The sequence below is a fragment of the Triticum urartu genome, chromosome 2A (assembly GCF_056163025.1).
Source record: "Triticum urartu cultivar PI428250 chromosome 2A, HENAU_Tu73, whole genome shotgun sequence".
Taxonomy (NCBI): domain Eukaryota; kingdom Viridiplantae; phylum Streptophyta; class Magnoliopsida; order Poales; family Poaceae; genus Triticum; species Triticum urartu.
In genome coordinates this window covers 400707318-400720049 of record NC_141874.1, presented here as the reverse complement: position 1 = coordinate 400720049, position 12732 = coordinate 400707318, and the positions used below count along the sequence as shown (strand labels likewise).

General features: G+C 48.0%; 2 protein-coding genes across 2 annotated transcripts; both read left to right on the top strand.

Annotated features, from left to right (window-relative positions):
* Positions 1-247: 247 nt before the first annotated feature.
* Positions 248-1630, top strand: LOC125541580 (uncharacterized). Its single transcript, XM_048704950.2, has one exon. The coding sequence runs from the start codon at positions 340-342 to the stop codon at positions 931-933; it is 594 nt and encodes a 197-aa protein (XP_048560907.1). The 5' UTR covers positions 248-339; the 3' UTR covers positions 934-1630.
* Positions 1631-10934: 9304 nt separating this feature from the next.
* Positions 10935-12252, top strand: LOC125541581 (ribonuclease 3). The gene is made up of 3 exons (XM_048704951.2): positions 10935-11238; positions 11381-11536; positions 11698-12252. The coding sequence occupies exons 1-3, from the start codon at positions 11128-11130 to the stop codon at positions 12121-12123; spliced, it is 693 nt and encodes a 230-aa protein (XP_048560908.1). The 5' UTR covers positions 10935-11127; the 3' UTR covers positions 12124-12252.
* The last annotated feature ends 480 nt before the right edge of the window (positions 12253-12732 follow it).

Genomic DNA, 12732 nt, shown 5'->3' with positions numbered 1-12732 from the left:
TTTTTCAAAATCAGGGAGAAGATGATTAGATTAGAAAGAAAAAAAAGACAACCGTACGATTAAGTGGAAGCACGGAAAGCGAGCAGACAAGTGGGAAACCCAGTTGAACAAGCGTGCGCGTGCGTGCATGCATGGGAGGCCCCAGTGGCCACACATTGGTTTTTTCTAGGGAAGCGAGTGGCCACACATATGAGACGAACATGCCGATTTCCACACGGAGAAGACAGCTCTCGACCACACATACATGCATAAGCTTATTATAATTTGGCTCCTTCCTCCGTGCATGCATACAAGTTTGGCTGTTCAACTCGTTGCGTTCCGTGACGAAAGTCTGCGACAATGGCGATCGCGACACCTCGCAGCTCCCTCATCATCTTCTTCGTCCTCCTCGTCTCGGCCGCTTCCTTCGTGGTCGATGGTGGCAGCATCGTCAAGGAGGCCTGCGCCAAGACGCCGCAGCCGAGCGACTGCGAGGAGCTCCTCAAGTCCAGCACCGCGACGGACGCGAAAACGCTGGCCCAGGCCGCCGTCGCCGCCGCCGCGAAGACGGCCACCGAGGCTGCTACCGCGGCCAAAGCGGAGCGGGACAAACTCCCCAACGGCAAGACGCAGTGGCGGTGCATGGACAGCTGCGCGGCGGGGTTCGATGAGGCGGCGACAAAGTTTAAGCCAGCCGCTGGCGGGAACGCCGCCGGAGCCGACGCCCAGCTCACGGCGGTGCTGGACTTCGTGGTGGTGGATGAAGATGTGGAGAAGTCCAAGGACTGGGAGTGGAAGTGGAGTTGCAACGAGTGCAAGGCCGACCCCACCGCGCCGGCAGGACTGGTCGCCAAGAACAAGGAGTTCGACAAGATCATGGATATCATACCTGCCATCATCAAGCAGGCAGTCGCCGGCACGGACAATTCCACCAAACCGGCCGCCAAATCCTAGGGAGCCACCGACGCTTCATTATGACTACTTTCAACCTTCGCCGTTGATGCATTGCCATTGCGCCATCCCGTCTCATCCACACCAGTAGGCTGTCGTGATAGTCGTTAGAGAAGCTGATCACTCGAAGCCGGCGACACTGGCTTTAGCTTTAGCACGACAATTTACTGTCGTTATTTCTATTTTTTAGACAAATCTTTTCGTTCTTAAATGTGTTCCTTTTGGTACATTTTGGATACGAGATGTGCTTTGGTTTGGTACACACTCTTTTCGAAAGGAGATTAAAACATAATCCTTCAACTACCACTATTGAAATCGGAAACTTTGCCCGGTATCAAGCGTGCATTTTTTGGGGACTTTTGCCAAGTACAGTTTTTTTGCACTCGGCAAACAACTCTTTGCCGAGTGTAATTTTCTTTCATTGGGCAAAGAACTCTTTGGCTAGTGTCTTTTTCTTTGCAGTTGGCAAACACTTCTCTTTGCCTAGTGCCTTTTGTATGCACTCAAAAAACATTTATTTTCTATTTTTCTATTTTCCTTCTCATTTCTCTTTGCCGAGGACCGCAAACACTTCTTTTCCGTTTCCCTCTCCTTTTTCTTGTTTCTTTCCTTCTCGTACATTGTTTGGCTTTTTTTTTCTTTTATGCTCTGTTCTTTTCTATATTATTTATTTATTTTATTTTTTCCCTACCTCCCTCTCCATTTCCTTTCATAGGCACTGAGCGAACTTTTAGGCACTAGATATTTAGTGAATATAAAAAAAATCAACTACAAGTGCATGAAAAAGTTGGTAAATTTGGGTTGATAAATCATATTTGTCTTCTTAGTACATATAATTTAGGCCTTATATAAGAAAAGAGAAGGAATTTTAAATATGTGGGTGCCAAGACTGGACTCTAAAAATGAAGTTTGTTGGTTTTAAATTCTGAAAAATTCAAACAAAGTTTGAAAAGCATGAAACCCGGCAGGGTGCCCTCATATGACACATACAGGCTGTGGGAAAAAATTGCTAAGGTTTCCCAAATTGTATGACTACACTCCTTAGAAATTGGACAATCTCCGGGGAAGAAACGTGGTTTCAAGAGGGATCGAGTGAGGTTTGAAAGCAATGTGACCACTGCTTCAGTTGGCATTGAATTATTATTCTTACACTCAAGATGCATCATCACATGATCCATGTAAAAATTTGGCATCTTTCGGGGTTCGTTTGCTATATTTAATCATTGAGTGCATTTCTAGAATTTAGTGAACATAATAAAATTTTGAATGTGCATGAAAATTTGGCAAAATTGAGTTGAAAAATCATATTTGTGTTAATTGATTCTGTGTTTAGGCATTATACAAGGGGGGAAGTCCATATATGAGGGTGCCAAGACCCGAACCCAAACATGGAGTTTATTTGTTTTTAAATTTCAAAAATTAAAAACAAAGTCCGAAAAGCATGAAACTTTGGCATGTTGTCACTTGATGATAATTAGAGGCCATGGTAAAATTTTGAGAAGGTTTCGCAAAAGTTGTTACATACAATGTTTGAAATCGAACCATCTTTGTGCAATAAACGTGGTTTCGAGAGGAAACGATTGGGATTTGAACGCGATGCGACCATCACTTCATCTATTGGTCTTGATTTTGTTTGAAAGCATGCGAAGCCCCGCGCCAACACGTCATCCAATTCTGCAAGACGGAGAAATGCAGCAATGCCAGTGAGCACTGGGTCTAATACAACTGCATATAAGAGGAAAAAAGGACACGACACAAAAGGAGAGAAGCCACCGCCAACGGTAAACAGAGCACGAACACAAATCTAAAGTGCTAGGAAAAGCAAAAAGTTGGCGACACCAAGTAAGCTCGAAGAAGCCCCTGCAAAACAAAGCGAGAGGAAGGACAGTGTGCATCGCATTCGACAAATGGCATAAAACAACAAATTTGAAGGAAAAACGCAACGACTTAGTAAAAAAGACCGAAACACCCCGACTCGAACAAGCCGGGTACCTCATGGGGCAGTGGTCATGCCCGATCCGGCTCGCGAATGAGGCAGCTCGCCGGGGAGAGAGAGAAAAGAAAGAAGAAGAAGACCAAGTCAATGCCCTCGTTGCATCTTTTTTTCCAACTCAGTCTGATTAAAGGGCCCGACCAATTAGAAAAGTCACCACAGTCTTCCAGTGTATTTTGCTACTGTCAAACATTGTGTGTGGCACATTTTGTCAGAATTTGTACATTGTTAGTTTTGTGCATACCATGACACTATTGTGGTGGTTTTATGCATTTCACTCAAGTAATTCACAGGTATACACTTCACTTTGGCCAAAACAAATTGACTTAAACTGCTCCAAGTTCCCAGCGAGATTTATGAGGGTGCCAAGACGCAACTCCAAACATGGAGTTTATTTGTTTTGAAATTTCAAAAATTAAAAATGAAGTCCGAAAAGTATGAAACTTTGGCATGTTGTCACTTGATGATAATTAGAGGCCATGGTAAAATGTTGAGAAGGTTTCGCAAAAGTTGTTACATACACCATTTTAAATCGAACCATCTTTGTGGAATAAACGTGGTTTCGAGAGGAATTGTTTGGGGTTTCAACGCGATGTGACCATCGCTTCATCTGTTGGTCTTGAATTTGTTTGAACGTGTGCGAAGTCCGGTGCAAACACGTCGTCCAATTCTGCAAGACGGAGAAATGCAGCAATGCCAATGAGCACCGGGTCTAATACAACTGCATATAAAAGGAAAAAAAGGACACGGCACAAAAGGGGAGAAGCCACCGCCAACGGTAAGCAGAACCCGATCACAAATCTAAGGTGCTACGAAAAGCAAAAAGTCGGCGCCACCGAGTAAGCTCGAAGAAGCCCCTGCAAAGCAAAGCGAGAGGAAGGACAATGTGCATCGCATTCGACAAACGACATAAAACAACAAATTTGTAGGAAAAACACAACGACATAGTAAAAAAAGAGTTAATTACACCGGTGATGTTAGAACTTGGCGCAAACGGTCACTTTAGTACTAGAACTTGTGGAGTACATCGAAGTGATGCAAAAACTTGGCTTGGACGTGCAAATACGGTGATACTCGTGTTTGTATACGCTGGAACAAGTGACAAGGCAATCCAGCGTGGCTTAGAGCCCATCGTCGGTGACTGCATGGTGAAGGGGCCTTGGATTTTATTTTTTTTCTCAGGTGTACAGTAATTTATATGTGTGGCATCGGATGATACTTCACAAATTTTATAATAAAATGAAATGAAAATTAGCACAACATGGTATTAGAACCAGCGACCAAGGTTTCAGCATGCAAGGCTAGCCACCAGCCCACAGCTCACTTCACGACATTTCAGCATACGCAAATGAGAAAAAACTTACGACCGTGTAGTCTCATGTCAATTTATATGTCTATATCAAAACGTGATCGTGCCCTGCAATTTATGTTAGTTTTATTTCATTTTAGAAATTTATAAAAAATGTAAATTCTACACCCTCCTATCCAAAATAAGTGTTGTGATTTTGAATTAAGATTAGCTCAACCTTAGTTTAAACTTGTGACACTTATTATAGACCGAAGGGAGCAATAAATAAAATAAATTAGACAAAAATGCTCACTATTAGTTAAAAAACAATCAATTTAAATTATAAATTATTTTTAAAAAAATTAGATTTTTTATATTAAATAAAGTATTAAAGTAATTTTCGGAAATATGTATATTTAATCAAATTAAAATAAAAGTAAAAAATACATGTTTTTAATAAATTTCATGTTTTATGTAAAAGTGACCGTGTTTTAATTTGTTTTATGTTGCTTAAAAGTGTTCGTGCATTTCACTAAAGTTTGTGCGTTTTCTAAAAATATATATGTATTAAAAAACAGATATATGTTTGGAAACCAATATGAGCCTAGTGTGCCCTTGGACTGTAGATTCCCAAATGAATACATATATACAATTGTATGTATAATTATAATTTAGATATTTTTTCAAATTTGGAAAAATAGAAAGAAAGAATAACATGTTTTAAATGGGCCACACTAACTGTAGTCTGTTTTAGCCCAGCAGTCGTTCTGTTGTAGACATAAGGATTGATATCCTCTCTAGCCTTCAAAATTCCATTGTTTGTATTAGTAGGCATTCCTGCTGGTGTCTCTCAGGTCGCTGGTTCAAAGATCCCACGGCCGTATTATTTTTCCCGAATTAATTTTTTTAGTTTACGTTATTTAGTCAAAATATATATAGGTTTAGTATCCATTCCCAACATCAAATGTTATCTTGCTATGTTGGCTAGCTGCGCGCACCTGTTAGACCCAGGGCACTGGTTCGAATGTCACTTCAGCATATTTTTCATTTCATTCCATTATAGATATGTGGCCATTACATCTGGAAAAAAATCCGAGCTTTTTTTTGTAAAAAGAGCGCGCCACCTGTTCCCCTTTGACCATGCAGTCACTGGCGGTGGGCCCTAAGCCATGCTGGCTTGCCTCGTCACCGGTCCCGGCATATGCAAACACAGTTTAGCACTGTATTTGCATGTTCAAGCCAAGTTTTTACACAATTTCAATGTACATCACAAGTTTTAGCACTAAAGTGACCATTTACGGCAAGTTCTAGCACCACCAGTGTAATTGACTCTAAAAAAAAGACCGAAACACCCCGACTTGAACAAGCCGGGTACCTCACGGGGCAGCAGTCATGCCCGATCCGGCTCGCGAATGAGGAAGCTCGCCAGGAAGGGAGAGAAGAGAAAGAAGAATACCACCAAGTCAATGCCCTAGTGGCACCTTTTTTGCCAACTGGGTTTGATTGAAGAGCCCGACCAATTAGAAAAGTCGCCACATAAATTAGCTTTGTTTTCTAGTGTATTTTTGCTATTGTCAAACATTGTGTGTGTCACATTTTGTCACAATTTGTACAGTGATAGTTTTGGGCATATCATGACTTTATTGTGGTGGTTTTATGCATTTCACTCCAGTAATTAGCAGGTATACACTTCACTTTGGCCAAAACAAATTGACTATAAATGCCCCAAGTTCCCCGTGAGATATGTAGCTGATGCAAACGAAACAGTATTTATTCCTCAAAAAGCCTTTTGATAGTGGAACCGCCAAGCCCAAGCCGTCCACTCTGTGCTCAGTTTCAAGGTTTCTCTGGTTCTGGAGGGTATTCCCCCGCATGCTTGGGATAGGGGAGTTGCTGAACATCTGCTGGGCTCGTCCTGTTTGGTGGACATGGTGCCGCCGGAGACCAGCGCGCGTCGTGACCTGTCTGCGTTCCGGTTGTCGGCCTGGACGGCGGACCCTGATGCCATCCCCTCTCTCCGATGGCTGGCTATCCAGCCAGGCTTGTCTGCGTCGTTGATGGAGCCATCTCTGCTTCAGTATAAGATTCTGATCCACCTGGACTCGGTCACGGACTTCGCCGGCAGGGACGAGCCGTTGTTCTTGGGTGTCTCGTCGGATAGCGGACAAAGCGGTTTGCCATCGGATGGGAGAATCGGTGCAAGTTGTGGTGGCGCGGCAGCACCGCTCAGTCGGCCTTGGAGGTTTGGTGTCAGGGACACGAGAGGGTCGGGGCCGACGCCAAGGGCTCGCGACGGCGACGTTCCTTCGGCTCGGCTGCTGGCCGGCGGCGACTGGCGCCTTCTGCCGATGCCTTCATCGGTGGGAGGGATGGTAGCGGGGCCCGCACTACCTGTCCGGGACAGGCTATCTGTCAGGGTCTCTGCTTTTGACCGATTAACCACGCAAGAGGGACCCCTGAGCGCTTCGAGGAGGAATTCTAACGGTGGAACCCCTGGAATCGGCGGTGTCGCGGCACGGCACGTGCCAAGCCCCACGCGCCAGGGCTCGGTGGGGCCTCAGGATCAGCGTGTGGCCGTCCCGCCTACCGTGGATGCGACAGTTGTGACCGCTGATGGGAGCAGTGACCCGGTCGTGGGTGGTTCAAACCGGCCAATAGCGACGAAAGAGAACATGTCAAAAGTGTGTCCCAACCAATGAGGAGCTTTCACGTCGGACTGAGGTAGCGATCGGCGTGCTATGAGCATGTCGCCGGGTGTGGGTGTGGTTGATTCGTTTCCATGGATCACAACCCGGAGATTATTTGCTGGAATGTGAGAGGGTTGAACAACCCGGCCAAGAGGAATGTAGTTAGGGAGTTCCTTTCATCTTTAAGAGTTAACCTAGTTTGCTTGCAAGAAACTAAGCTTGAGCTTGTAGATCAATTCATGGTTATGCAATGTTTAGGACCATCCCTTGATGGCTTTGCTTACTTGCCGGCTGAGGAAACGCATGGAGGTATCTTATTGGCATGGGACACTACGCGGTTGTATGTGGATAACATCCAATTCGACACCAACTTCCTGACTGGCAAAGTTCACCAGTTGGATGGCAATGAGTGGTGGATCTCGGTGGTATACGCGCCACAAGGAGACATGCCGAAAACTCAATTCCTGCAAGATCTTTATGATAGAAGGCTGCTTTGCCCAGGGCCTTGGATGTGCCTCGGTGATTTCAACATGATCCTTAGGGGAGCGGAGAAGAGTAATAACAACATCAACAGAGCAATGATGAGCAAGTTCCAAAATTTCGTCGATGACCATGAGCTCAAGGAGCTTTACATGCACGGACGCCGTTTTACTTGGTCTAACGAGATAAATGTGCCAACATTCACCAAGATTGATAGGTTGCTCGTTTTCGTTGATTGGGAGCTCTCTCACCCAGACTACCTGCTTCAAGCGCTATCTACTAGCGCTTCGGATCACGCTCCTTTACATCTCTCCACGAGCAACAACTTTCAAGCTAAGCATCGCTTTCACTTTGAGCTCTATGGACAAAACTTGACGGTTTCCATGAGGCGATTCAGGAAGCTTGGGTCTGTAGCAATGCTATCTTCGACCCGTTTAAGAGGTTGGACGCGCTTTTCAGGAACACGGCAGCTTACTTGCAATCGTGGGGGCAGAAGAAAACTGGAAACATAAAAATGCGCATGAGGATTGCTAATTGGGTGATCGCCTGGTTGGACAGAGCTCAAGAGCTCATGACTCTAGCCCCGATGGAGCTTTGGCTGCGCCGAACTCTTAAGTTTGCGCTGCTAGGGCTGGCCTCCCTAGAGCGCACAATCGACAGACAAAGGTCTAGGATTCGTTGGCTGGAGGATGGAGATGCTAACAGCAAACTTTTCCATGCGGTGGCGAAAGGGAGACGAACCAAGAACTTCATCCCCTGCATCAAGCGGGGCGATGAACTCATCACCGAGCAATCTAGGAAAGAAGAGGTGTTCTCGGAGGCCTTTGAAAACCTGCTTGGCAAGGCCGGCGCAAGAAGAGGCTCACTGGATCTAAGCTACCTGCAAATGCTAAGTCATGACCTGCATGAGCTAGAGCTCATTTTCACAGAAGAGGAAGTTTGGAAGGTGATCAACGAGATTCCGGCAGACAGAGCACCTGGCCCGGATGGGTTCATCGGAGTGTTCTACCACATCGCCTGGCCAGTTATTAAAGGTGATATTATGGCTGCCCTCATGAAGCTGTTTGTTGGAAACGGGAGAGGTTTTTACAAACTTAATGGCGCACACATCATTCTAATCCCCAAGAAGCCAGAGGCCATGGAAGTGGGAGATTACCGTCCTATTAGTCTCTCGCACAGTTTCGCCAAGCTCTTTGACAAACTGCTTGCCTTGAGAGCTCGCCCCTGCATGTTGGAAATCATCAAGATCAATCAGTCCGCTTTCATCAAAGGGAGAAACATTCACGACAACTTTCTGCTCATTAGACAAGTGGAACGCAAGCTGCGCGGCCGAAAGGAGAAGGGACTCTTCCTCAAGCTCGACATATCAAAATCGTTTGATTCATTGTCCTGGCCTTTCCTCATGGAGGTTCTGAGAGCTAAGGGCTTCGGCCAGAGATGGATTACGTGGATTTCGCTGCTTCTCCAATCAGCCAATACCCGTGTGATTGTCAATGGAGTACTAGGCAGGCGGTTCCTCCACGCCGAAGGTCTTAGGCAGGGCGATCCGGTCTTGCCGCTGCTCTTCGCAATTGCCATGGACTCCCTCACCTATGCCATGAAGGAAGCCGCGGATGTCGGAGTGTTGAGCTCGTTCAGAGGCATCGCGGTGAATCAGAGGCTCTCGTTATAAGCTGATGATCTTGCCCTGTTCTTGAGACCGTCGCTTCAAGATCTCACATTTGTTAAAGCCGCCCTCGACATCTTTGGTGAGGCGTCTAGCCTCAAGATCAACTACACCAAATCACAGGCGATCCTCATCAGGCAAAATGAGATCGATCGGCAAAGAATGGAGACAGTGCTGCAATGCAAGATTGCTAAATTTCCTTGCCGTTACCTAGGACTGCAGCTGGCGATTCATCAACTCTCCCGTGCAGACTGGCAACCCCTCCTGGACCAGGTCCGACACTTTATCCCGGCCTGGCAGCGTGGCTTCATTCAAAGGCCGGGCAGACTGGTCCTTGTCAAAACGGTGATCGCGGCTAGGCCAGTTCATCTGCTTTTGGTGCTTGACCCTCCTGCCTGGGTTTTGGAAGATATCAACAAGTGGATGCGATCCTTCTTTTGGGCTGGTGAGAAAAGTCATGGAGGGCAGTGCCTTGTTGCTTGGGAAACGGTTTGCAGGCCGACGAGCTTTGGTGGTCTGGGAGTAAAAAATTTGGCTGTGCAAGCTCTCGCACTCCGTGTGCGGTGGGAATGGCTTAGGAGAACGGATCCGAAGAGGCCATGGCAAGGGCTCCACCTAATGGTTGATGAGCAAGCGCGCGCTGTCTTTGATAGCTTGGTTAAGATCACCGTCGGAGAGGGATCAAAAATCATGTTCTGGAAATATCGTTGGATTCATGGAGTGGCGATAAAAGACATTGCCCCACTGCTCCTTCAACTTGTCAGCACTCGAGACAAGAATAGAAGAACGATGCAAGAGGCACTCCCTGATAACGCCTGGGCGAACGATATCCATGGTGAGCTCTCGTTCATGGGCCACATGCAAGTTTACCTGCTGACTCAAGCCATTAGTTCGGTGGAGAGGAACATTGACGAACCGGATCATTTCGACTGGCCCTGCGACGCGTCGGGCAAATACACAGCCAGCTCTACCTATAAGAGACTCTGCATTGGATACACGCACGCCCCGACTGCCGGCTGCATTTGGCAAAGCTGGGCCCCACTCAAATGCAAAATCTTCATGTGGTTGGCCTGTCAATACCGGCTATGGACTTCGGACCGTCGTGCCCGACATGGCCTTCAAGACGCCCCATCCCCTTGCTATACTTGTCTCCAAGATGAGGACAATGCGGATCACATTCTCGTGCAGTGCGTCTACGCCCGCGAGGTGTGGCACTCTTGTTTCAGCTCATGGAGAATCACCATCCACACGCCGGACGCAAACGTCACATTCTTGCGATGGTGGCTTCAGCAAAGGAGTAGATTCAGAGGGAAGGCTAAGAGATCCGTGGACTTGGTCGTGATTCTCATCGCATGGGCACTCTGGAAGCAACGCAATGCACGAGTCTTCAACAACAGACCGCGACAGAGATCCCCCCTGCGGCTTACAGATGATATCCAACGGGAGATTGAGGATTGGAAGAAGGCCGGTCTCGGCGGTGTTGGAGCTTTAGATGCTTTTACGAGAGAGTAGTCTTTGATTTCTAGGGTGTAGGTGTGGTGTGTGTAGGTGTGGTGTGTGCCCCCCCCCCCCCCCCCCCCCCAACGACTTGTTCGCATCTCGTTCGGGCTCTTGTACATAAAAATATGGTATGTCTTTGGCGTACTCTTGAAAAAAAATCTAAACACATCTCCCTGATTTTAATGCGGGTGGGCCTGTGCCTCTACACCCAGTAAACCCCTCATCCCTGTAACATTATGTATGTGTAGCAAAGCTCTTTATTCCTTGGTGATTTCTGTATGTTTTAGTAGTTGTGTATGCTATCTTTTTATGGCTGGACCCGTGGATTCTACAATTGGTTCGGCTGCTTGGCTTGCACACCTCGCCACCCACAGCCATGCTTCCATCTCTGGCATTCCCGCAAGCCCAAAAGTGCAAGCAATTAAATCCTTCTTGGAATGCACGTTCCGGAAACCTGGCATTTGCCGTGGAGTAGATCCACATCAACGCAGCCTATAAATCCGCAACACCAACGGAAGCTTCCATCTCATCTCATCTCATCTCCGAAGAACCATCAATACAACCAGCAAAGACATCCAAAGCCATGAAGTTGCAGTGCTCCCTGGCCCTCCTGATCGGCCTGAGCGTCGGCTGCGCGGCAGCGCAGGAGAGCGGGAAACAGGCGGGCTACGATTTCTTCTACCTCGTGCTGCAGGTGAGTGCGCGTGTGGCCGGTTCAGTTCATCGGTCGTTGCAGCCTTGCAGTTGCCGAGACGTGGTGTACGTGCTGCTTGGTTGCTGATGGATGGTTCGTGCCGGCGGTTGGCCTTGGTGTGTGTGTGTGTGTGTGTGTGCAGTGGCCGGGGTCGTACTGCGACACGAAGCAGAGCTGCTGCTACCCGCGGTCCGGCAAGCCGGCGGCGGACTTCGGGATCCACGGGCTGTGGCCCAACCGCGACGACGGGTCGTACCCGCAGAACTGCAACCCCGACAGCACCTTCGACCCCTCCAAGGTCACCCCTTCTTCTCCATCGCACGCATTATTCGTTTCCCGGAATGACCTTGCGTGCACGCACCGTTGTTCCTTCTCGCACGAGGTGCACCACCAAAAAAAAGAAGCGAGAGGGACGGTCCAACCAAAAGTGACGAGAAATGTACTGTGTGTTGGGTGCAGGTGAGCGACATCCTGAGCAGCCTGCGCAGCAGCTGGCCGACGCTGGCGTGCCCGACCAACGACGGCCTCCGCTTCTGGGCGCACGAGTGGGAGAAGCACGGCACCTGCGCGCAGAACCTCTTCAACGAGCACGGCTACTTCCAGGCCGCCCTCCGCCTGCGCGGCCAGCTCCGCGTCCTCGACGCCCTCGCCACCGCCGGCATCTCCCCCGACGGCGGCTACTACACGATGGGGGCCATCAAGGGCGCCATCCAGGAGGGGACCGGGTTCGCGCCTCACGTCGACTGCAACCGCGACGAGTCCGGCAACAGCCAGCTCTTCCAGCTCTACTTCTGCGTCCACGCCGACGCCTCGCGCTTCGTCGAGTGCCCCATCCAGCCCGGCGGCAGGCCCTGTGGCAACAGGATCGAGTTCCCGGCTTTCTGATCATTATCTCCTCCAACCCATGGAGTCATCGTGTGTTCCTTAATTTGCCTCCCGATTCGTAGATATTCATTTGGTTTTCATTTCTTGCCGCTGGCAGAATAAACGTGTGCTCGTTTTCTTTCTTTTTCCCATTAACTTTCATGTCAATGACCTGATCTCAGGCAGCAATTGAAGTTACGACGAGCACTGTTCAGTGGCCACTAAACAAACTAAAGTATTAAACTCATAATACTAGTATTTGCCATCCGTGAAGCTGGTGGTTCACAGGTTCCACGTCTTGTGTACACGCCACAACAATTTCACCTGTCACCCGTGCCGCAACACAAAACACCTGAACTCTAGCAGATATATTTTGAGATACATTCTCATGGTTGTGAACTCCGATTGTACCAAAACCGTTGGCGGGGGTCATCCAACGACTCCAGATACACCACTGGCCGATCGAATAAATGAAATTTTCTAGGACACTGCTAAGTAGCGTGGACTCTAACCACACTGGCCCATTAAAACCCTTCACCCGCGTCATTCGTGTTTTCTTTCTGATGCATGCGTCGCATTCATGCCGCCTCAGAGCACGCAGCGGCCGACATTGATACCACGCGATGTGAC

Bases quoted from the DNA above. Each gene is read 5' to 3' on its own strand.
- LOC125541580 (XM_048704950.2), top strand. From the start codon at position 340: ATGGCGATCGCGACACCTCGCAGCTCCCTCATCATCTTCTTCGTCCTC.
- LOC125541581 (XM_048704951.2), top strand. From the start codon at position 11,128: ATGAAGTTGCAGTGCTCCCTGGCCCTCCTGATCGGCCTGAGCGTCGGC. The intron at 11,239-11,380 runs GTGAGTGCGCGT...GTGTGTGTGCAG, and splicing joins TCTTCTACCTCGTGCTGCAG to TGGCCGGGGTCGTACTGCGA. The intron at 11,537-11,697 runs GTCACCCCTTCT...TGTTGGGTGCAG, and splicing joins GCACCTTCGACCCCTCCAAG to GTGAGCGACATCCTGAGCAG.